Here is a 22,487-nt window from a genome sequence, read left to right as displayed (position 1 = left end):
TGTATTCAACAAACATTTATTAGGCTCCTACTGTGCGTAGCGCTGGAAAGGCAAGCAGAAGCTAGATTCCCAATCGATCCCAGGAGGCTGGACGATCCAGACACAAACACCGTTCATGCGTCTATTGGAAAAGGCCCCCTTGGAATTTTGTGCACAGCATTTCCTTGGGGTGTCGGTGGATCGAGGTTTGCAAACACTAGCACCTTTTCCGGTGGCCGCTGCCTTCTCAGACCTCAGACACCGGCGCCTCCACGTGAACTCCCGCAGGCGTCTCTAGCCCAGGGCTTGGCGGGCGCTGCCGGCTGTTCCTGGCCTAAGCCATGTTGGGCCGCCAGCCCGGGGCTACACCTTCTTCGGACCGCGGGGATTTGCGGCTCGAGTGACCGGAGGTGACCTCCCGCGGGTCTGAGAGCAGCTCCGCGGACTCTCGCTCCGCGGGGAGGAGCCTGCGTCTCCCAGAGGCGGGGCTCGAGGCGTCTAGGGGGTCGCCACTCGCTAGCCGCCCGGTGGTGTCGGCCTCTGCGCCTGCGCCTGCGCCTGCGCGCGCGGCCAGGCAGCCTCTGTGGCGCAGGCGCGCGCTCACTCTTGGGTGCTGGCCCTGCGGGGCGGGGCGGAGGAGCGGCGGGGCGGGACGCAGACGGGTGGGGCGGCCGTGCCCGCCGCGAGCACCCCCTCGGCTTTGCCAGCGTCTGTGCGGCGGAGCCGCCTCTCCTTCCGCCGGGGCCGCCTCTCCTTCCGCCGGGGCCGCAGGGCCTCATGGAAGCCCCGGAGGGCGGCGGAGGGGGGCCCGCAGCGCGGGGCCCTGAGGGGCAGCCGGCGCCCGAAGCCAGGGTGCACTTCCGAGTGGCGAGGTTCATCATGGAGGCAGGTAACCGCGGCCAGGGGCAGGCCGGGGCAGGCGGCGCCGGGACCCGCTTCGCGGAGCGGGCGCGGCTGGCCAGGCCGGGCTTCCGGAGTGCTCATCTTACAGAGGCCGGGAAGCCCGGCTCGGGGCTGAGGACCTCCGCCTTTGCGCCGCGCCCGGTGTGCTGAGCAGTGAGCCGCGATGTGTCCCCATTGCGTGAACCGGTGTGCAGGCCCTAGGAGAGGACGTGGCCGGGTCGGGCCTCCAGCGAGGCGGGGACCAGCCCGGGCACCTGCAGCTCTGCGCAGTGCGCCACGCCTTCTGCCGCACCCGCGGGCCTGCACTGGCGCTTGGTCTCGCGGAGCCTTTTGGAGAAGGCTGTCCGGGGTTTCCTGTCACTCCGAGGACGTAGGCTGCATGCAGCTCCTGTTCCGAACCCTGCCAGGATATCCACAATAGTGTTGGGCTCCGCATTTCCATCCAGCCATCAATAGTGTTTTATTTTGTTTTGTTTTGTTTTTGAGACGGAGTCTCGCTCTGTTGGCCAGGTTGGAGTGCAGTGGCGTGATCTCGGCTCACTGCAACCTCCGTCTCCTGGACTAAAGCAGTTCTCCTTCCTCAGCCTCCGAGTAGCTGGAATTACAGGTATGTGCCACCGCGCCCGGCTAATGTTTGTAGTTTTAGTAGAGATGGGGTTTCACCATGTTGGCCAGGCTGCTCTTGAACTCCTGGCCTCAGGTGATCCACCTGCCTTGGCCTCCCAAAGTGCTGGGATTACAGGCGTGAGCTACCTCGTCCGGCCCATCAACAGTGTCTTGATAGGAGATACTGTTAGTTGGTGGATAGTTATTTCCTACCTTTACTGCTTGGGGGAGAAGGGTTGGGCAGATATACTTTTACTCAAGGTGGACAGAGAGTCTGAGGAATGCTGCAGGACTGTTCATCCCAGTGATATGTAAATGTACTGTAATTTGCAAGAAGAGTTGCAATGTTATTATTAGGGAAGGATAGCAGTGACACCTCATCTGCTACCATCTGCTCGGAGGGTCCATGTAAATTGGGCTTTGCTCTGTAAAACAAGGCTTGGAAGGTCATGTCAGTAACAGAACCTTATCTGGCATCTCCTGGAATGAGGGGTCCCAGGTAGGAATTGTCTCTATATAACAAGTTTAGACCTTCTGAGGGACTTCTTTATAAAATGTATTGCATAAACCTTTGTTCTTTGTAGGAGGCTAAATATTGATTTCCCAAAGATGTCCCTGTCCTAATCCCTGGAACCTGTGAATGTCATCTTATATAGCAAAAGAGACTTTGAAGATGTGGTTAAAGACCCTAAGATGGGAGATCATCCTAGATTATTTGGATGTAACCATCCTTATAAGGGAAAGGCAGGAGGAGTTACCATCAGAGAAGGCCACATGAGGACAGAAACAGAGTTAGAGGTTTGGAAGATGGAGGAAGGGGCCAGCAACCAAGGAATGCAGCCCTCCTCTAGAAGCTAGAAAAGGCAAGGAAACAGATTTCTCCCATGGAGCCTCCAGAAGGAGCCAGCCCTGTTAAGACGTTGATCTTAGCCTTCTAGGCTTGTTTTGGACTTCTGACCTCCAGGATCAGGAGAGTATAAATGTGTGTTGTTTAAGTGACTGAATTTGTGGTGATTTGTTGCAGTAGCCCTAGGGAACTGATCTACCTTCTTAGGCAGAGGACACTAGCTGTCATTTCATGGTTGATTGTTGGTTGTTCTCCACCTTCCTGTTTTGGCCTAGTGGATGTCATTTAACCTCTTGTGAACCCTGGTTGTTGTGAATTTGTTTTGGTTCTGTGCACCAGGGCAGTGATTTTCTTAGGAGCCATTCAGGAATGGGCTGAGGATGGGCTTTAACCCCTAAGTGAATCCACTGAGTTGTGTTCTGGTGTTTTGAGTTTTGTTAACCTTAAAATTTTTTTTCTTTTCTTTTTTTTTTTTTTTGTAGAGACAGGGTCTCACTCTGTTGCCCAGGCCGATCTCAAATTCCTGGGCTCAAGCAATCCTCCTGCTTTAGCCTCCCAAAGTGCTGGGATTACAGGCGTAAATCAGCATGCCCAGCCTACTTTTCAACGTGTTGGTGTCCTTCCCCCGTGCCTGGCCGTGGCCATAAACATTGCTTTTTCTCTGTAATGCGAGTGGTTACTCTTGGCAGTCACGCTGCTTGCTTTGCTCACCTCTTCTAACCTGTGAACTATGAAACCAGTGCTCAGTATAATCTTTCACTGTGACTTCAGGACTTGTGGTACCCACGAGGCCGTTTCTCTTCTGTCGTCGTAGCTGTGGGTTGGGTGACTTCTAGCTAGCGGCTTGCTAAGGTGAACCCAGACACACAACAGCATATGGTCCTTTCCTAGGGTTTTGCAGAAGCTGCTATGCCAGTTGCTAACTGAGCAGTTCTTGGAACCCTTGTTTCCCAGAGCGTGGTCTACAGACCCCTGACATGGGCATGACCTGGGGCTTGTCACAAGTGCAGAATCTCAGAGCTGCAGACCTACAGAAGGGGAAGTTTGCATTTGAACACCGTCCCTAGGGGCTTGGGTCATCCACTGGAGTCTAAGAGCCCAGTGAGAGACCCGGCAGGAGCCACTGGCTCTGCTGGAAGCTCTTAGCCTTGTCCAAGAAGGGTTGTACCTCCTAGGGCCCATTCCAGTGGCTTCCCTCACTGGAGTAGTGAACCAGCGCTGGACTGAAGTCCTCTCTTGCCTGCTTTCTCTCTGCAGGTGTCAAGCTAGGGATGCGGTCCATTCCCATTGCCACTGCTTGCACCATTTACCATAAGTTCTTCTGTGAGACCAACCTGGATGCCTATGACCCTTACCTGATTGCCATGTCTTCCATTTACTTGGCTGGCAAAGTGGAAGAGCAGCACCTGCGGACTCGTGACATCATCAATGTGTCCAACAGGTAATGGCATTTGGATGGGCTCCTGGTGTCCACGCGGTGGGGGGGAAGGGTAGGGAAGGCTCCTACGGGGCCCTGCCCACCAGGTGCCAGCAATGGAGCTTGGAAGGAAGTACCTGGATGGCCTTGAACCAGGGCCAGAAACACTAGCAGCAAACGTGGGAAGGAGCCTGATGTCAGAGGCCAGTGGGGTCTGTGAGAGAAAAGCTGGGCCAGATTATGGGGAGCCTGGAAAGCTGGATGGAGGGTAGAGGTGGGGCTTGAGCAGGGGGAGCTTGGAGAGGCATGTCAAAGAAGATTCTGTTGAAGTCTTAGACAGGGATGGCTGCATGCAGAAGAGCTTGCCTGCATCAGGAGGGTACAGACCCAGCCAGGTGGTGGGTCCCAGTTGCTTAGGGGCCTCGCCCTGCTGTGGGTGTGGGCATGGGCATGGCACAGCCGGCCCAAGCAGGTGTGTTCCTCCTGGGGCAGGATGCAGGGTCTTCGCCAAGGCGAAGGAAAAACGGTCTGGGAAATATAAAACTGAGAAATGTTCACTTTTTGGAGTACCTCATTCCCATGAGAGGCTTAAATATCTTTCTTGGATGGCTGGACATGGTGGCTCATGCCTATAATCCCAGCACTTTGGGAGGCCGAGGCGGGTGGATCGCTTGAGTCCAGGAGTTCAAGACCAGCCTGGCCAACATGGTGAAACCTTGTCTCTACCAAAAATACAAAAATCAGCCGGGTGTGGTGGTGCATGCCTGTGGTTCCAGTTGCTCGGGTGGCTGAGGCAGGAGGATCGCTTGAACCCAGGAGGTCAAGGCTGCAGTGAGCTGTGACTACACCACTGTACTCTAGCCTGAAAGACAGAGCAAGACCTTGTCTCAAAGAATAAAAAATAAGGCCGGGCGCGGTAGCTCATGCCTGTAATCCCAGCACTTTGGGAGGCCAAGGCGGGTGGATCACGAGGTCAGGAGATCGAGACCATCCTGGCTAACACGGGGAAACCCGGTCTCTACTAAAAATGCAAAAAATTAGCTGGGCGTGGCGGCGGGTGCCTGTAGTCCCAGCTACTCAGGAGGCTGAGGCAGGAGAATGGCGTGAACTCGGGAGGCGGAGCTTGCAGTGAGCCGAGATCGCGCCACTGCACTCCAGCCTGGGCGACAGAGCGAGACTCCGTCTCAAAATAAATAAATAAATAAATAAATAAAAAATAAAAATAAGATGAAAAAATACGTTCCCTGGGCCCAGAGTGAGAGCCCTGGGCATTGCCACCTCAGGTGATGAAGATTCCCTACTGCCAGGCTGAATATAACAGGAAGCACAACCGACTTGGCATGCTCAAGCTTCCGGTTCCTCTGGAGCCATCGCCAACAGCCAGTCTTTGCACTTGACATTTTGCTGAATGATAGCAGACAGCCCATCTGGCTAAAACTAGGACCTGGCTTCTTTCCTCTGTTGGTTACTGTTTTCATTCTGTACACTAGATGTGGAGATGAAGAATTTTTGTATAAAAACACAAATAAAATGACCCTACATTAATCTGCAGATGGACAATGTAGTTTGCATCTGGACATTGTGTGACTTAAGCAATTTGAGCCATCCAATGCTCAGGGGAGACTGCACTGGCTGCTGAAGCATTGCCATTTCTCTGTGCAGGTACTTTAACCCAAGCGGTGAGCCCCTGGAATTGGACTCCCGCTTCTGGGAGCTCCGGGACAGCATTGTGCAGTGTGAGCTTCTCATGCTGAGAGTTCTGCGCTTCCAGGTCTCCTTCCAGCATCCACACAAGGTACATGCTAGGGAATTGGTGCCTGTTTGGGGAGGCTCAAGCCATGGTCTTTGTTCTTTATCCCAAAAGTGCATCCCATCTCATACTCGAGAGCGCAGCACAGAAGGAGAGCAGGGCTGCGGCTGGGAACTGGGTCTCCCCGCTCCGTGTTTGTGGCTGGGTTGGCTGCCTGGCCTCTCCTGTCCCACTCCTGTGGGTTTTCTCAGCCAAATCTCATTTCAGCTTCTGCCTTTCTGCCTGCTCACCTGTGGGCGAGGTCCATGTGGCCCGCTGAAGCTGTCGCAGCTCCTGTGGCCCATATAGATGGTATGCACGCTGGGCCTTGGGGAAGCAGGCTGGTTTCGTGACCAGCCAGAGTCCCCGTCCCCAGGAGATGCTGTGATGCCTCGGAGCATGCATCCAGCTCCGCTGTGCTTAGGAAGCCATCTAGGAACGTGTGAGTCTCAACAGAAGAACCATTTCAAACAGCAGCAAAAGGGAAAAGTGAAACGCTAAGGCGACTGGCACACGATGCTCTGGGCACCGCAGCCCCACGCACGGGCAGCTCAGAAGGCTGGCTGGAGACAGAGATGGAGGAGTTGTGGTTTGGGGCTCTGGGCTAGGAGTTTCATTCTTTTTCATCAAAACTCTTACTGAGATCATTGTAGATTCCCACACAGTTGTGACATGTACCCTTGGCCCAGTCTCCCCCAAGGGGAACACAGCCAGGATGTCAACACTGACACAGTCCACTGGCATCCTTACTTCCACTTGTATTCCTTTGTGTATTTTTTTTGTTCCATTTTATCACGTCTCCGTTCACAGACCTACCACCACAGCCAAGGTGAGAGACAGTTCCAGCTGCACAAGCCCTTCGTGTTGCCTTTATAATCTTGCCTCCAGCCTTCCACACTCCTACCTTAGTATCTGGAAAGCCCTGGTCTGGGATTTCTGCACAGTAGTGTCTTAGTGGGCAGAATGCTTGGTGAGCATCCTGGGGGAAGGTGGGAGATGCCCCGGTGGCTGCAGGGTGGAGCTGTCAAGGCGACAAGGCTTAGGAAAGAGCAGCACTCAGACCTCGGGGGGTGTGTGATCTGTGCCCAGATGGGAAACTGATAGCTTGGTGTGGTTGGGAGCCTGCCAGCCCCTTCCCCTCCTTCCAGTCAAGGCTGGGGCGGAAAGTAACCTATGTATCCCTCCTGCATGGTGTGCTGGGGTCACACACACATGTGTGTTCCAGACTGTCCAGAGAGCTTGCAGCATCTGTCTTATTGTGTGAGGTTCCGGCAAAATGTCTGTTCTGAGAGCAGGAGCTGGCAGCTGGGCTGGGAGGTCATTTGGATGTTGTGGCTGAGGACAGCATGTGCCCTTGGCAGCAGGCCAGATGCATGGGGAGCAGCACCCTCTGTTCTGCCCATGAAGAGGGTGCTTTCCGGAGCACCAGGCCCCGAGGAATTTCATGGTGGCCAGAGCGGGCCCTGTGGTTGAGAGGGACTGCGGTGGGGGTGGCCCTCATAGGTTTCCCTAGAGCTGGGTCTGGAGGATGAGAGTGGGCAGGTGCATATGGTGAGGTGGTTTCAGGCAGACAGCTCCAGGAGTGTGAAGGCCCTAGACAGGGTGCGCTGGAAGGCGGGATGGGAGGGGCAGGAGATGGGGCCAGCAGAAGGCCTTGGGGCTTCTTCCTAAGGGACATGGAAGCCGCTGGAGGGTTGGTGCAGGTGCTGATACGATTATGTCAGCATGAGGAGAGCAGCTGGTGGGATCAAAGGCTGATGCATGTGTCTTTGCAGTATCTGCTCCACTACCTGGTTTCCCTCAAGAACTGGCTGAACCGCCACAGCTGGCAGCGGACCCCTGTTGCCGTCACTGCCTGGGCCCTGCTGCGGGACAGCTACCACGGGGGGCTGTGCCTCCGCTTCCAGGCCCAGCACATCGCCGTGGCAGTGCTCTACCTGGCCCTACAGGTCTACGGAGTTGAAGTGCCCGCCGAAGTCGAGGCTGAGAAGCCATGGTGGCAGGTGAGGTGGCTGCTTGGCATACCGGACGTGCCCCCTTTCCCTCTGGAAGTCTGTATTGCAGTGCTCACCAAATTCTTTCTATTAATTATCCATGAAGAAAGATATGGGCTGCTGGGGAGCATGGAAGCTTCAGAGCGCCCTGTTGATGGCCTGGGCCAGGCTCTCCCTCAGCACAGTTGCCATTTAGGGATCCTGGATGTTGAACAAGAGTGCTAGCCTCCACCGAGATGTCGCCGGTGTCCCGGGAGGCGGGTTGCCCCAGCGGAGAACCACTTTTACTGAATTGAGTGGGAACTTGAGTGTGGTCACAGGTTACCAAACCTGGCTTCCCATCAGAAACATCTGGGGTGCTTTATGGAGAGGGCTGGGTGACTAGGTAGGTGACAGCTAGCTGGCTAGTTGACAGACACCTAGGTGGATGGGTGAGAGAGCTGATGGGCTGGGTGGCGGGTGACTGATAGGTATTAGTAGGTAGATCCTGGAGGGATGGATGGTAGAACTCTGTAGGCCTGCCCAGCGGACAGCTTTCCAGGTGGCCGCTGCTGTTCTGCATAGAGGCGCCCCTGCCTCTCTTTCCTGGCCCGTGTGCCTTGCGGATGACCACAGCACTTGCTGATTTTTGCATGTTTATTGTCTAATCTCGTATCCCCAGTCAGCTGTGAGCGCCTGAGGCCGGGCAGCTCATCTGCCCCATGCCGCCACGTCTCCCGCGCCACCCTGGCACTATAGCAGGTGCCCATGTGTCTTTGAACCCATGCACCCGTGTTCCTAGTCGCAGGCTGGAAGCACCCTGTCCCCGAGGCAGTGTGCAGGTGGTGCAGGGCCATCTGTGTGGACAGACAGTATTGCTCCATGCTCGGGCTGCCAGGGACTTTCAGATAGCATGGCTGCCTTGTGCTCAGGGTTGGACTCTGGTGAGGGCAGACACCTTCTGGGGACATCTGGTGGGTGTGGCCCTGGCCCTGGGCTGCCTGGCTATCCTGCATCTCTCTTCCTTTCTGCTCTGTCTTCTGCGCTTGCTCATAAACCTCACCTGGTGTGCTGGTACCACCTGCGTCCCATGCTTAACCCCTCCCAGAGGAGTGCGAGCCCAGGTGAGCCTGCACAGCCAGGAAGCAGCTCCGCCAGCAAGTTGTTTGCTGGCGGCCCAGCTCACCCAGTTGTTCAGGCTGCGAAGAAGTTACCCTTTGTGGGGTGGCGAGCTTATGTTCACCCAGCCCTTCTTAAAGGTTGCTAAACTTGACCTGACCTTTGCTTCCCAGCTCGGGGCTGTGCACCAGAAGCTTCCGGAATCCAGGTGCATCCTATGGGCTGGTGGGGTGCAAGGGCCTGATCCCTCATGATGAGTGGGGCCCTGGGAGGCCTCACCCACCCAGGTGCTGCGGAGCTCACAGCCTAGCTTTTGAAACCCTTTCTTCCTTGTGTGCTCTCGGCCACCACTTCTTTTTTTTTTTTTTTTTTTTTTTTTGAGACGGAGTCTCGCTCTGTCGCCCAGGCTGGAGTGCAGTGGCACAATCTTGGCTCACTGCAAGCTCCGCTCCGCCTCCCGGGTTCACGCCATTCTCCTGCCTCAGCTTCCCAAGTAGCTGGGACTATAGGCGCACACCACCACGCCCGGCTAATTTTTTTGTAATTTTAGTAGAGAGGGGGTTTCACCATGTTAGCCAGGATGGTCTCGAACTCCTGACCTCGTGATCCACCTGCCTCGGCCTCTCAAAGTGCTGGGATTACAGACGTGAGCCACCGCGCCCGGCCTCGGCCACCACTTCTTATAGCGACTCCTGTCACTTGTCTGCCATGGGCTCGGCATGGCAGCTTGATGTGCTTCCCTGGAGGAGCTTGCCTGCACTCTGACTTGCCAGATGAGCAGGGATGGTGGCGGTGTCAGAAATGATGCAGGTCGTCACACAATGCTGCTGAAACTTCCACGTCCAGAGCCACACTGAGTGCCCTCCATCCCCTTGTTCCTTAGCAGAAGGAGAACCTGCCCCTTTCCAGCCGCTGCTGCTCTTTGTCTTATAAACAGACGGGCCGCCCACAAAAAGGCAAAGTTCCCAGAGGCGGGCAGTGTCTCCTCCTAGGACTTGGGTCTGTGTCCTTTCGGCTGTCAGGTGCCCCAGGGTTGTCACCTGTTCTGGACTGTTATATTTAGTTGTGATGACATACACATCACCTAAATTGTACCATGTTCACCATTTTTAAGTGTGCGGCCCAGGGGCAGAAGCACATTCACGGTGCTGTGCAGCCATCACCACCATCCAGCCGCAGAACTTGTTCATCTTCCCAAACTGAAGCTCTGGCCCGTTCAACCCCAACTCCCCACCCCCCAGCCCCTGGCACCCACCCTTCCACTGTCCATCTACAGAGTTCATGGCTCTCCTTTGAGGCCCCTCACAGTGTGTGCCTTTCTGTGACTGGCTCCTTTCACTGAGCACAATGTTGGAGCCCCTGTCTCAGAATGTCCTTTCTTTTGATGGCTGAATCATATTTCATGGCCTGCATGGACTGTATGATATTAACATATTCATCCATGGATGGACGCAGGCTGCTTCTACGTTTTGGCCCTGCCTTTTTTTTTTTTTTTTTTTTTTTTTTAAAGTGACAGAGTCTCACTCTGTTGCCCAGGCTGGAGTGCAGTGGTGAGATCTCGGCTCACTACAGCCTCCGCCTCATTGGTTCAAGTGATTCTCCTGCCTCAGTCTCCCAAGTAACTGGGATTACAAGTGCCTGCCACCACACCCGGCTAATTTTTGTATTTTTAGTAGAGACGGGGTTCAAGGAACTCCTGACCTCCAGTGATCCACCCGCCTCGGCCTCCCAAAGTGCTGGGATTATAAGCGTGAACCACCATGCCCAGCCCCTGCATGCTTTTTAATGATTGCTTCTGAGCTTGGGGTCTCCAGGAGCACACAGGTCACGGACCCCAGCAAACAAGTGTGCATTTCTGAAGTATTTGTTTTTCACCCAGAGCCCAGGGTAAGACAGCTATGCTTCCTGAGTCAGGACTTGGAGGGTGTCCAGGTTACCATCTCCTACCTCAGGTTGTAGGCCACAGAGGAACCTATGGTTCTTTGGGAGCATTCAGCAGGGGTGGACTTAGGTCCACTTCTTGCCTTGACTTGGCCCAAGGCCTTGATCTTATTGGTGCATTGGTTCCCCAGGCAGCAAGCTTGGGGACAGGATGGCTATAGACGCAGCATCTAACCAAGGTCTTGCTGCTTTGCTTACTATTTCCGTTATCAATGGGGATCCCAAAGAGCACCCTGGGGCTCAGTGCTGTGCTGGGAGGGCTCAGAACTCAGAAAAGCCGTCACACTCTGAGTTCCGGTTTATTACAAGGAAAGGACACAGGTCACGGTGAGCGAAGGCTCAGGGTGCACAGGACAGGCTCCAGGAGAGACCAGGCGTGAGCTTCAGTGGCTCCTCGCCCAGGGCACAACAGGTATTGTGCCGACAGCACCTGTTTCTTTTAGCAACAGTGTGGGCAGCATGCGTGGAGTCATAACTAGGGAAGCTCACCCAGCCGTGGCGGCCAGGGTTTCCATGGGGGGTGGGCTGTGTAGGCGTGGAGCGCCTGCATGGCCAACCCTGGTTACTTGGGCTGCAGCCACCAGAGGTCTAGCTGGGACTCTGTGGCCCAAGGCCCTCACCGTAAATGATGTGGTTAACACAGACCGCCTGGCAGTCCAGTAAACCAAGACGCTCACACGGGGCGGGATTTTCTAGGGGCCTAGAGGTTATTCTCCAGGAGCTGGGCAGAGGCCAGACCTGCTTTTGGAAGGTACAGGGTGTAGACCCCACCCTGTGGCATGGCCCTGGGCTGCAACCCTCCTGCCACGGGCCCTGAGGATGTCCTTTGCCGTCTTGCGAGTGCTCCTGCATGTGGTGGTCCGGGCTGTGGAGTGGGTCCACATGCTCCCCAGGGGCTGGGTTACGGTGGGCATGGGGTCCGGGTACTTAGTCTGCCTGTGGCTGCACAGGGACTGCCACCCTGTCCTCTTGCCGGTGTCCCCAGAGACCCTAGACCTGAGGGAGTCCCAGGCAGGAGGCAGGAGCCTGTGCTCTGGACCCAGCTGTGTTACCAATTCCCTGCATGACCTCAGACAGGTCCCCTCCTGTCTGGGTCAGAGGATCACCAAGGCCTGTTCCATCTGGAATGTCCTCGGCTTTGTGAAGCGTTTCATTGGCCTCAACAGGCTGGAACTGAACTGGCTTTGCAGGAGAGCTACCATCTTCTTGGATAGCCAAGTCCCTGTGCCCCTCCCCTGCCCATGAAATGTGATTCTGTGCTTAGTGACAGATGCCTTATTTAACACAGAGGGAGTCTAACTGGAACCTGTTTTCCTTCTTCTTTCTAGGTGTTTAGTGACGACCTTACCAAGCCAATCATTGATAATATTGTGTCTGATCTCATTCAGATTTATACCATGGACACAGAGATCCCCTAAGGCCCTGGCCCAGGCCTGCCCAAAGAGAAGCCCAGGATGGTTGGCTGCCTGGGGACATTGCCACCACGTCGCCATGACGGCTGGTCCCCAGGGGACCGGCTGGGAGGACTGGTTTGCTGCTGGAAAAGGACTGGAGAAGGCGATGGCATGCTGCTGCTTTGACAGTCCCTAGCAGTTGCGGTCCAGACGATGATGGGAGCCGCACCTCCAGTGGGCAGGCCGGGAGTGCACTGTGTGAGCTGACCCAAGGCAGCCACATCTGCTTTTGTCCTTTGAGAGGACTCTGACTACAACAGAGGCGTGACATCAATGAAAGGAAAACCATGAAATCGATGAGACTGAATCCCTAGGGATTTTTTAAAGCCAGATTCATGGCGAGAATGAATGTGCAACATGGCTGAAATCTATTTTGTGTAATAAAAGGTGATGCAAGTCAATAGGGACCCTTGGCTTTGCTCTGCAGCGCATGCTGCACATGGGGGTGTGCGGGGCCGCCAGAGACTGCTTCCCTCGGAGTGCCCTCAGGTAGAGTGTCCCACACAGCCACCAGGCGGCAGGCCTGGGGTTAGGGAGGATCACTTGCATTCAGAAAAGTGAGACCTGATCAAAAGTAACTAAAAGTAATGCGTTTTTCAGTGACTCCCTGCTCAAAAGCCAGTGGGTAAGAAGGAGTCCAGGAGATGCTCTCTGGGTCCCCTTACAGGCTAGACCTACGTTCAGCACGTGGCATAGGGCTGGGGGACTGCTAGGTTTACACAGGAGGGTGGGCTCCGGCTCCTGCAGGTGTGGGGGCAGGGGTGATGCAGGTCAGGGCAGAGTCTTGCTTGACTTTACAGAGCGACTATGTTCAGTGTCCTCACGGTGAAGTATCTGAGCAGATGTCACAGGCCTCCCTGGTGGGCAGGCTTGCCCCGGCTGACCTGCCCTTCATTTTGTAGAACTCCCCTGTGGGTTTTGATGATTAACTTCTCCTAAATGTGGGCTCCTGCTTTACCTGGTGTAAGCTTTTTAAGACTACTCAGTCAAAGAACCACATTTGTTAAGCAGCTACTGTGTGCCCAGTCCTTGCCTACGCTCTGGCAACCTGGTGAAACTCCTTGCTTATGTGGAGGGAGAGATGGGAAACAGAATGAGAATGTGTAGCATGGTAGTGAAAAGTGCTCAGGGGAAGAGAAGGTGGCCAGGGCTCAGAAGAATTATGGTAAAAATGACCCTGATGCCTGGGTGTGGTGGCTCATGCCTGCAATCCCAGCCTTTTGGGAGGCCGAGGTGGGTGATCACCTGAGGTCGGGAGGTCGTAGACCAGCCTGGCCAACATGGCAGAACCCCGTCTTTACTAAAAATACAAAAATTAGCCAGACGTGGTGGTGGATGCCTGTAATCTCAGCTACTTGGGAAACTGAGGCAGGAGAATTGCTTGAAGTTGGGAGGTGGAGGTTGCAGTGAGCCGAGATCACGCCGCTGCACTCCAGCCTGGGCGACAGAGGGAGACTGTATCTTTTTTTTTTTTAAAAAAAGGGAGAAAATATTCACAAACTCTCCGTCTGACAAGGGGTTAATAACCAGAATATATAAGGAATTTAGACAACAGAATAACAACCCAATTTAAAAATGGGCAATAGACCCAAATAGACATTTCTCCAAAGAAGACATATAAATGCCCAACAGGTATATGAAGAAATTGCTCAACGTCAGTAATCAGGGAAATGCAAATCAAAACCATATTGAGGATATCACCTTACTCCAATTAGAATGGCTACTATCAAACTAAAGAAAACAAGCTTTGGTGAGGATGTGGAGAAAAAGGAACATTCACACACTGCTGGGGGGATATAGTATAGCCACTGTGGAAAACGGTATGGAGATTCCTCAAACATTTTAAAAATAGGCAGGGGATGGTGGCTCAGGCCTGTCATCCCAGCACTTCGGGAAGTGGAAGTGGGAGGATCATTTGAACCCAGGAGTTCAAGACCAGCTTGGGCAACATATGAAGACCTCGTCTATTAAAAAAAAAAAAAAAAATTACGCTAGGCACAATGGCTCATGCCTGTATTCCCAGCACTTTGGGAGGCTGAGGCAGGAGGATGGCTTGAGCCCAGCAGTTCGAGACCGGAAAAGAAAAGGAAAAACATTTTAGCATTCAGTATATTTTTAACATTCCAACAAACAAAAGAGTGGGTTCTGGAGTTAGACCGCTTGGCTGTGAAGGCTGGTTCCGTCACCCGTGTATCTTGGGCTAATTGATCCACCTCTCTTTTCTTTTTTCTTTTCTTTTCTTTTCCTTTCTTTTTTCTTTTTTCTCTTCTTTTTTCTTTTCTCCTTCCTTCCTTCCCTCCCTCCCTCCCTTTCTTCCTTTCTCCTTCTCTCCCTCCACTCTTCTTTCTTTTCTTTTCTTTTGCAATCATGACTCACTACAGCCTTGACCTCCTGGGCTCATTCGATCCTCCCACCTCAGCCTCCTGAGTAGCTGGGACTATAGGTGTGCACCACCATGCCTGGCTATTTTTTAAATTTTATTTTTACTTTTGGTAGAGATGAGGCCTTGCTATGTTGCCCAGGCTGGTCTCAAACTCCTGGACTCTAGTGATCCTCTAACCTTGGCCTCCTAAAGTGCTGGGATTACAGGTGTGAGCCACCATGCCTGGCCTGGTATGTTAAAATGTAAAACCAATAAAGAACATAGTAGTTGCTTGAAATAACAGGCAGTCATTGTGTTGGGGAAAGTTAGTGTCCACCAATTCTAGATAGGATCATGTGCTTCATGTTCATCTCTGGAAGTCCAGGGGACTGTATAGGTGTCACTGTAAGCACTTAAGGGCAAAGGTGTAAACACCATCTATTTTCTTATCTGAACTTCCAGAAAGAAAGGACTTGGAGGTGACAGAATTGCAAGCCGGAAACAGCCTCCGTGCCTATATTTCTTCTGGAGCCTAACACAGCCTCCCACATGCATTGAACTGTGCTGTGGGTGAGAAAAAAAAGCCATAAGAAAAAAGGAGGAGAGACAGACACGGGAGAAAAGCCACACTACAACAGAGGCAGAGGTTGGAGTGAAGCATCTACAAGCCAAGGAATTCCGAGGACGGCTGGCAATGCCCAAAGCTAAGAGGAGGTCCTGGAACAGATGCTGCCCTGGAGCCTTCAGAGGGAGCATGGCCTGCCCATGCCTTGATTTTGGACTTTTGGCCTTCAGAACTGTGAGAGAAGTTTCTGTTGTTGTGAGCAGCCACGGGCCACTCACACACGGGCCTCCCCGAAACCCCTGCACAAGCCTTTACTCCCAGGACCCAGCTGTTTCACTGAGTACCAATTTTCCCCCGTGGCACCTGTGTCATATCTGAAGCAGAAGCTTGTGGACAGGGGATTCACAGACACAAATTTGTGATTCTTTTAGGGTAGCATGATATCTCTTCATGAAGGGCCAGCTGTCTTGGTGTGGACTTTGGCTCAATCTGGACTTACTCATCCTTATGGTTCAGGATGCACTTGGACACCAATGCAGCAAGGGCATGGTGCGATTCTTCTGCCTGCTGTTTTCAATTTGTCTTCTTTTCTTTTCTTTTTTCTTTTCTTCTTTCTTTCTTTCTTTTTTTTTTGAGACAGAATCTCACTCTGTCACTCAGGCTGGAGTGCAGTGGCATGATCTCAGCTCACTGCAACCTCCACCTCTTGGGTTCAAGCGATTCTTCTGCCTCAGCCTCCCAAGTAGCTGGGATTACAGGCGTGCACCACCATGCCAGGCTAATTTTTGTATTTTTAGTAGAGAGAGGGTTTCATCATTTTGGCCAGGCTGGTCTCGAGCTCCTGACCTCAAGTGATCCCCCGCCTTGGCCTCTCAAAATGCTAGGATTACAGGCGTGAGCCACTGCGCCTGGCCCTATTGGTCTTTTCGCTGGTTTTAGAAGCATGGACTCTGACGCTTTGAATGACTTTGAAGCCATTTTTCTCCTCTCTTGGCAGCCTTCCTGGAAAATGCGTCTTCGCCAAGTCGAAAAGAGAAAGAGAAATCCAATGAAGTGAGGGGAGTGTGGTCTTAGCGCCATCGCCAGGGTGGTCACTGGCAAGTCCTGGCTCTTCCGGGCTCCAGCAGGAGTGGGACCATGGAGCATGGGCGTGCACAGGCACAGGTGTTTAGGGATGCAGCATGTGGATTAAGAGAATGAGTGAAATGGCGGGCTTTCTTCCTGTGGCTTTGGATTAGCAAAGGCGTCTGTGATTGGAACCCTGCTGCACTGCTGATGAGAATGGAAAATGGCGGTTTCTCAAAAGGTTCAACCTACAGTCCCGATAGGATCCAGTAATTCCACTGCTGGGTATAGGCCCAAAGGAATGGAAGGCAGGGTCTGGAAGGGCAGTTTGCATGCCCATGTTCACTGCAGCATGATCCACAGGAGCTGAAATGTGGAAGCAACCTAAATGTCCATGGATGGCTGATGGCATAAACAAAATGCAGCATATCCAGACAATGGAGTATGATTCCCCTTAAAAAGGAAATTCTGACACATGCTTCAACATGGGTGACCCTTGAGGACATCATGCTAGTCACAGAAGGGCAAATACTGTAGGATTCCACTTCTATGAGGGTATGAGGGGCCTAGAGTGGTCAAATCCATAGAGACAGAAAGTAGAAGGGTGGGTGCCAGGGGCTGGGGGGTGGGGAGTTGGGGTTGAACGGGGCCAGAGCTTCAGTTTGGGGAGATGAACAAGTTCCGCGGCTGGATGGTGGTGATGGCTGCACAGCACCGTGAATGTGCTTGTGATCTGTGTTTTACCACAATAAAAGAAGTGAGGAGTGTGCATGTGTGTCAGGGAGCCTCAAATTCCTGGGCCCAAGGGATCCTCCTGCCTCGGCTTCCCAAAGCGCTGGGATTACAGGCCTGAGCCACTGGGCCATGTACTACAGGCCCTTTCAAGTCAAGGCAGCCATGGCTCCTGCAGCAGCTGGAGCCCCTCCCCACGGGGCCTGACATCCCAGCATTAGTTCCTCTTCTGCATACACATCCGGTCAGGCTGCTGCACACCCAGGGGAAACCCCCTCCTGCCCGTGGCTTCTCCAGCTCTGTTAAAGCGGCATGAAGGCACCTTTGTTTTGTTCCGCACGTTAATTCGCCAAATAATAAATCACACACATTATCCAGACCAGGATGTAAGGAGCCTTTCATTTTTTTTATACACAGAAATTTTGGTCTATTCTTTAAGTTAGGAAATTCAACTACAGACTTTAAATTATTATGCATCTGTGATCTTTCTCATTAAGTTTTTTTTGTTCATCTTTGTAACAGGCAGATAAAAATGTAAAACATATTTATGAACTGAACACAGTTGACCAAGCCATTCCAGGTAATATAATGCTTTATAAAGAGGGGCTTCCCAGTGAGACAGGGCCCCCCGCCTGAAGACTGCAAAAATAAGAGCAAAACATTCCAGGTCACGGTGCCCCGTTTCTGAACTGCACACCACAGCACAAAGGTGACCTAGGGACTAAACGATCGACATTTACATGAGGCAACTTTATACAGCAGCAGTGAGGGTTTGCTTTTAATATCTATTGGCCATTGGTCCTATCGGTGTGTCTACGACAGAGTGAGAAGAAGCCGGTGATTGCAGCAGCACGCAGCTCATCTTCCGCAATGTCAATGTCTCAAATTTGATTTCTCGTTGAAGAACACAAAGACCCTCAACAAATGGAGTTGCCCTTTTTCTTATTATCGTCTAAACAAGGACATCAGGGAACAGTTTACAAATGGGTAACATTCTCAATGTGCCCTTTAGAAAAAAGGGATGGCTTTGAGTTATCTGCAGCTGGCATTTTAAAGTGGGATTTTCTTTTCTAGCCAAAATTCTTTTGCCCGAGATTTGACTACTCCTGCTGAGGGGTGACATGGCATTAATGGTAATAGTGGGGATGGTGCCTGCTCCTGTTTGGTTTGTGTGGATGCCAGTGGAGGTGTGACAAGCCTCCCGAGGGGGCCAGTCCACATTGGTGGCTTCCATTCCGATCCTCTGTCCCTCAGGTCCCAACTGTCTCCCAGCGGCTGAGCCCCAGGCCCAACCACCTCCCTGCAAAACGTGACACCTGCAAGTGCAGAAGGCAAGGGTCCCCCATGGCATCACTGTGTGGACCTAGGGGCTTCCTCAGGAGGGTGGCAAAAGTCAGGCCCCTCTTTATCCCCTCTGCTCATTTGGAGGAAACTGAGGCTTGGCCACCAGGCGCCCACACTGCCAGGACAGGCTCCCCTCAGTACCTGGTGCTCAGCCACAAATCCATGCCTTCATGGCTTAAGCTTGGCCTCTGGACACAAAGACTAGGGTGGGAAGAGTGCTTTGGTGATGGCATCTCTGGTGTCACAGCAGACATTGAGGTGGTCTACTGAGGACTCCTCGGCATTTGCCAAAGCAAACAGTGGGAGTCCATCCAGGTGCTGAGGGGACAGGGTCTGAACTGTGGCTGCCTCCCTGCCATCATTCTCCCACCGCCAGCTCCTCCGGGCTTCTGATGCTCCCTCTCCCTCCATTGGCTTCTTTAGAACTCTTGGCCCTGCCCCTGCCCCCTCGGACCTGTCCTCAGCTGGGGCTGCTCCCTGGACTCTGGGCAGGACCCACAACTCCAAGAGTGCTTCATGCTCTTGAAGTTGGGGGCGTGGCCAGGATGAAGGATGTGGAATTGCAGCAGAAACCAAAGAAAGCTGAAAACGAAACTCCCGTTTCACTAACTGGAGGACTCCTTCTCATCAATATTTTGTTTTTTTCCTTTTAGATTAAAATTTCAATTGAAAGGGTTTTCTCCTCTCTGGCAGGGGTCTCAGTACAAATGCTCCAATTATACCTGCTCCAGACCTGGAGCGTCCCCTCTCCGCCTTCTTGGGAATCTCAATAGGACCAGGCAGAGGGCAGGAACGAAGGGTGGGGGCAGGGAGATGAGGGACAAAAATGGATTGACCAGAAAGCTATTCTTGCAGTCTAGTTCCCCGAAAACAAAACAAAACAAAATAAAACAAAACAAAAAACAACAACAGCAAAAAAAAAAACCTTGCTACATTCAATAATGAAATTTCCAAATGAAAATGCCTGAAAAGAGGAATGCAAATATCATGCCAGTAGATAGTTCCTTATTGAAATATGCTTCTGGCCATATATATGTGCATGTGTACAGATCCACAAACATATATGTGCACACATGCACACACATGCACACTGCAGATGTGCCTAGTTTTTGCTGGGGGCGGATTGCTTTGTGGCTGCAGGGCTGCTTGCAGGCGGCTCCCTCAGGTGGCACCCTTCACAGCCCTGCAGAGCACTCAACTTTTTTTTTTTTTTTTTTGCATGAATATGCTGACCTGATTGCTCCTTCATGGGTGCAACAAAAGCTCCCAATAAACCCAAAGCAGCCCCCTGCCCACTGCACAGCCCAAAAGCAAACACGCGGTGAAACTGTAGTTCGTTAAAAAAGAAGCATCAATAGAAAAAAAGGTGGGGAACTCAGCTCTTCACACTTTCTACTTCTTCTCCTTCCTCCTTTGGACGAAGAACCTTCTCCTCCCCCTTTTTGTCCTCCTCTTCCTCCTTTTCCTCCTCCCCGTCCTCGTCTTCCTCAGTCCGGATGAGGAGCCTGTGGCAGGCTGCACCCTTGTTGAATGGATTTGGCTTCTTGCAAATGCCCTGCCAGAAAGGTCTTCAGCCACCTTAGTTGTTCTCCCGTTTTGCAGGTGTGCAGGTCCCTATATGTGTGTGTGCGTGCATGTGTGCATGTGACTTCGTGTGAGTCCGAGTGTGCGTGTGCGCATGTGCTGAGACAAGTTCTTGTTAGAGGGATGTCTCCACACTGTGGAGCGGGCTCCCGGGACTGGAGGAAAACACTGAAGAGGTAGCTGACTTGGTGACATGCGTGGTCAGGTAGATGCCGCTGTCTATGGCGTTGTTGTTCTGGTTGGGGGATGGGGGCTGGGGGGCCCGGAGGCGCTCCTCGTTCTCGTCCACGTCCGTGTCGTCGATGAGCGGGATGTTGTGGGTGTAGTCATTGATCAGAAACTCGGGCGTGGCCATGAAGTTGTGAATGGAGGTCTTGGATTCTGGTTTCTCCAGGCCTTCATAGAGTGAGCTACGGAACGCTTTCACCACCCGGATCTGGAGTGGGAGATGGAGGGACAGGGCCCGACGTGGGAGCAGGGAGGGAGAAAAGGAAGGGAAAGGAAAGGAAAGGTGGAAGGAAGGTAGGAAAGAAGGAAGGAGACAGTCAGTGGCCAGCTGGTGCTGGTAAGTTCCACCCACATCAATGGCTGGGGGTCATGGCATGAGAAATGTCCACCCATTTGTTGGAGGGCTGCTACGGAATGGGGTGGCTCTGCCTGCCTTTGGAAAGGGTTTTCAGGTGTGGGCCTTGGTCTCGTCAACCGATCTGCATGCAGGAAAAGATGGCAGTGTCTTTCTCTAGGCTGAGCTGGGCAGGTATTCTGGAACTCGAGAGTGCTGCACTAGGCTCGTGGCTGCGACCTCCCAATTCCCTGTCCCGGGGGGACGACTGGCTTCGGTGACCTCCGGGGTCTCTGCCCAATCTGAATTCCAATTTGGTAGAAAAGAAAGACGATTTGAAAAGGAGAGAATGCTGGTGAGTGGGCTCTCTCCTCTATCTTACCAGAAAGTCGGAAGTACCTGCTGGTATAAGCAAGTTCCCAGCCTATGGGCACTGCCGGTCTTTCTCGCATGGGTCTCCCCCCATCCCCCAGCTCCCATGGCTGGAGCCGGGACCTGCCATGCCCAGAGTCCCCCTGCAGCTAACTGCGCTGTCCACTTCTGCATCTTCGTCTTACTTGATCCTTCAGGGCACCCAACACAGATGATCATCCCTCTTTCTGGAAACTTCTCATGGCTTCCTGACATTGCCCCTGCCTGGCCCTCTTCCACCTCACCAGCTGCTCTGGCCCTGTCTCCTCCACTGCCCTCTCTTCTGTCCCTGCGTGCCCCAGAGCTCTGGCTTGGCTCTGTCCCTCCTCCTCTCTGTCCATATCTCTCCACCCTGGCCACCGTGCTGGGGCCCATCTGGCTATAACCAGGAACTGTGGCCCAGGCCTGTACTCAGAGCTCCAGGCCAGAGAGCCCAGCAGTCCCCAGCTGGAGGTATTTGAGACGAAAATGGCCACACTCTTGATTTGCACCCACTAAAGCCTGTCTCTGCTCAGATGCCCCTGTGGCCTCCTCATAGCCCCCGAGTCCGACTGGGTCTGGTTCAATCTGGTGCCCCTGCTCCTCTGGCCTCACTCCCCTGTCCTCTCTCCCGTCTCCTCCTCCATCTTCCAGTCAGACATTCCGAAACTTGCGTCTCCACCGCCCCCCCAGGCTTCGCTCTGTGTTGTTCCCTGGCGGTCCCTCCCCACAGGAGTTAGCAGACCTCAGATCAGCAGAACTCCCTGCAGGAAAGAGCTCCCGCTGTGCCCCAGACTCCCCCAGCACAGTGGCCCTCTGCCCCCAACTGAGCTCATGGCACCTCTGAAGCCCCCTGACCCTCCAGCAGGGCACTGCTCCAAGAATGAGCTCTTCCCTCCTCTGGCTTCTCCACCTTGCCTCACGCACTCAAGTCCTTGCTGCCTCTCTTTGCTCCCTGGCCCCTCAGCCTGGGCTCCTTCCTGCTTCTAGAAGCCAGGAGTTGATGGGGAGACTTCTGCCTGGCCTCGCACAAGCCAGCGTCAGCACAGCCGCCAGTGGTAGCTGGCCCACCTTGTACTGCCGTCCCTATAGGGGGCAGCAGACAGAGCGCTGAGCTTCCAGGCAGACCCTGGGGTTCATCCAACACCTGTCCACCCCTCCCTATGTGAGCAGGTGGACACATTAGGAGTTCTGAAGCATTTCCGGGGCCAAGGTTCTATTTAGGATTTGGTTTTCTGGATTTAGACAAGGTGTCAGGGCTTACTCAAGGGCTAACCCCAGCTCTCTGCTAGTTTTGGTTAATAAAGTTTTACTGGTTTAAGGGCACAGTTGTGTCACGGCAGCAGGGACCAGGCCTGGAAAGCTAAAAATATTTCCTCTCTGGCTCTGTATAGGAAAAGTTAGCCGCCCCCTAGTTTAGACAATGAATCACCTTTTTTCAGTGACTTTCTTTCAGCCCTGCAGGGGCTCAGCTAGGCAAAGCACAGTGCTCCTGAACAGTTGAAATGATGCCAACCTCATCACCTCTCCAGTGCAAAAAGTGAGCCAGGGCCAGGTTTGGTGGTCCACGGCTGTAATTCCAGCACTTTGGGAGGCTGAGGTGGGCTGATCGCTTGAGACCAGGTGTTCGAGACCAACCTGGGGAACAGAGTGATACTCCCTGTTCCTATTTAAAATAATAATAATAATAAAAGTGAGCCAAAAAGCTCCACATTGGAATTTTCTAGCACCCTATCTGAAATCTGGTTAGGATTTTCTCTGGATTCGGGAAAGTCACATCTGCCAGACGGCAGATGGTCAGCTATTCTCACTCAGGCCTTTATCTCCAGACTGGTTTCTGAATTAGGGGTAACAC

The 22,487-nt window shown here is 53.2% G+C and overlaps 2 protein-coding genes across 33 annotated transcripts in view; one reads left to right on the top strand and one right to left on the bottom strand.

Annotated features, from left to right (window-relative positions):
* Nucleotides 1–663: 663 nt before the first annotated feature.
* CCNQ (cyclin Q) lies at nucleotides 664–16,789 on the top strand. 8 transcript variants are annotated; one of them, XR_013412534.1, is made up of 6 exons: nucleotides 664–864; nucleotides 3,593–3,776; nucleotides 5,415–5,547; nucleotides 7,317–7,544; nucleotides 11,903–12,415; nucleotides 14,853–16,789. XR_013412534.1 is itself a non-coding variant. In XM_077987519.1 (6 exons), the coding sequence occupies exons 3-6, from the start codon at nucleotides 3,607–3,609 to the stop codon at nucleotides 11,990–11,992; spliced, it is 621 nt and encodes a 206-aa protein (XP_077843645.1). In that variant the 5' UTR covers nucleotides 664–868; nucleotides 1,467–1,489; nucleotides 3,593–3,606; the 3' UTR covers nucleotides 11,993–12,429. The 8 variants fall into 8 exon arrangements, 4 of the variants coding, with proteins under 4 accessions (XP_077843645.1, XP_014983957.1, XP_014983955.1 ...); XR_013412532.1 differs by having other exon boundaries at nucleotides 664–868; nucleotides 11,963–12,415; XR_013412531.1 differs by having other exon boundaries at nucleotides 664–868; nucleotides 14,857–16,789.
* Nucleotides 16,790–17,125: 336 nt separating this feature from the next.
* Nucleotides 17,126–22,487, bottom strand: part of ATP2B3 (ATPase plasma membrane Ca2+ transporting 3) — a 66,113-nt gene continuing 60,751 nt past the window's right edge. For 24 of the 25 annotated variants that reach the window (XR_013412866.1, XM_077988829.1, XM_077988821.1 and 21 more), the window contains one exon: nucleotides 17,126–20,116. Coding sequence is in view for 23 of the 25 variants with exons in the window: in XM_077988821.1 (XP_077844947.1) it covers nucleotides 19,796–20,116 (321 nt within the window). In the remaining 2 variants the exon portion in view is untranslated. The remainder of the gene's footprint in view (nucleotides 20,117–22,487) is intronic. The other variant, XR_013412867.1, reaches the window with a different exon arrangement.

The sequence above is a fragment of the Macaca mulatta genome, chromosome X (genome assembly GCF_049350105.2).
Source record: "Macaca mulatta isolate MMU2019108-1 chromosome X, T2T-MMU8v2.0, whole genome shotgun sequence".
NCBI lineage: Eukaryota > Metazoa > Chordata > Mammalia > Primates > Cercopithecidae > Macaca > Macaca mulatta.
This window is presented reverse-complemented; position numbering and strand designations above follow the sequence as displayed.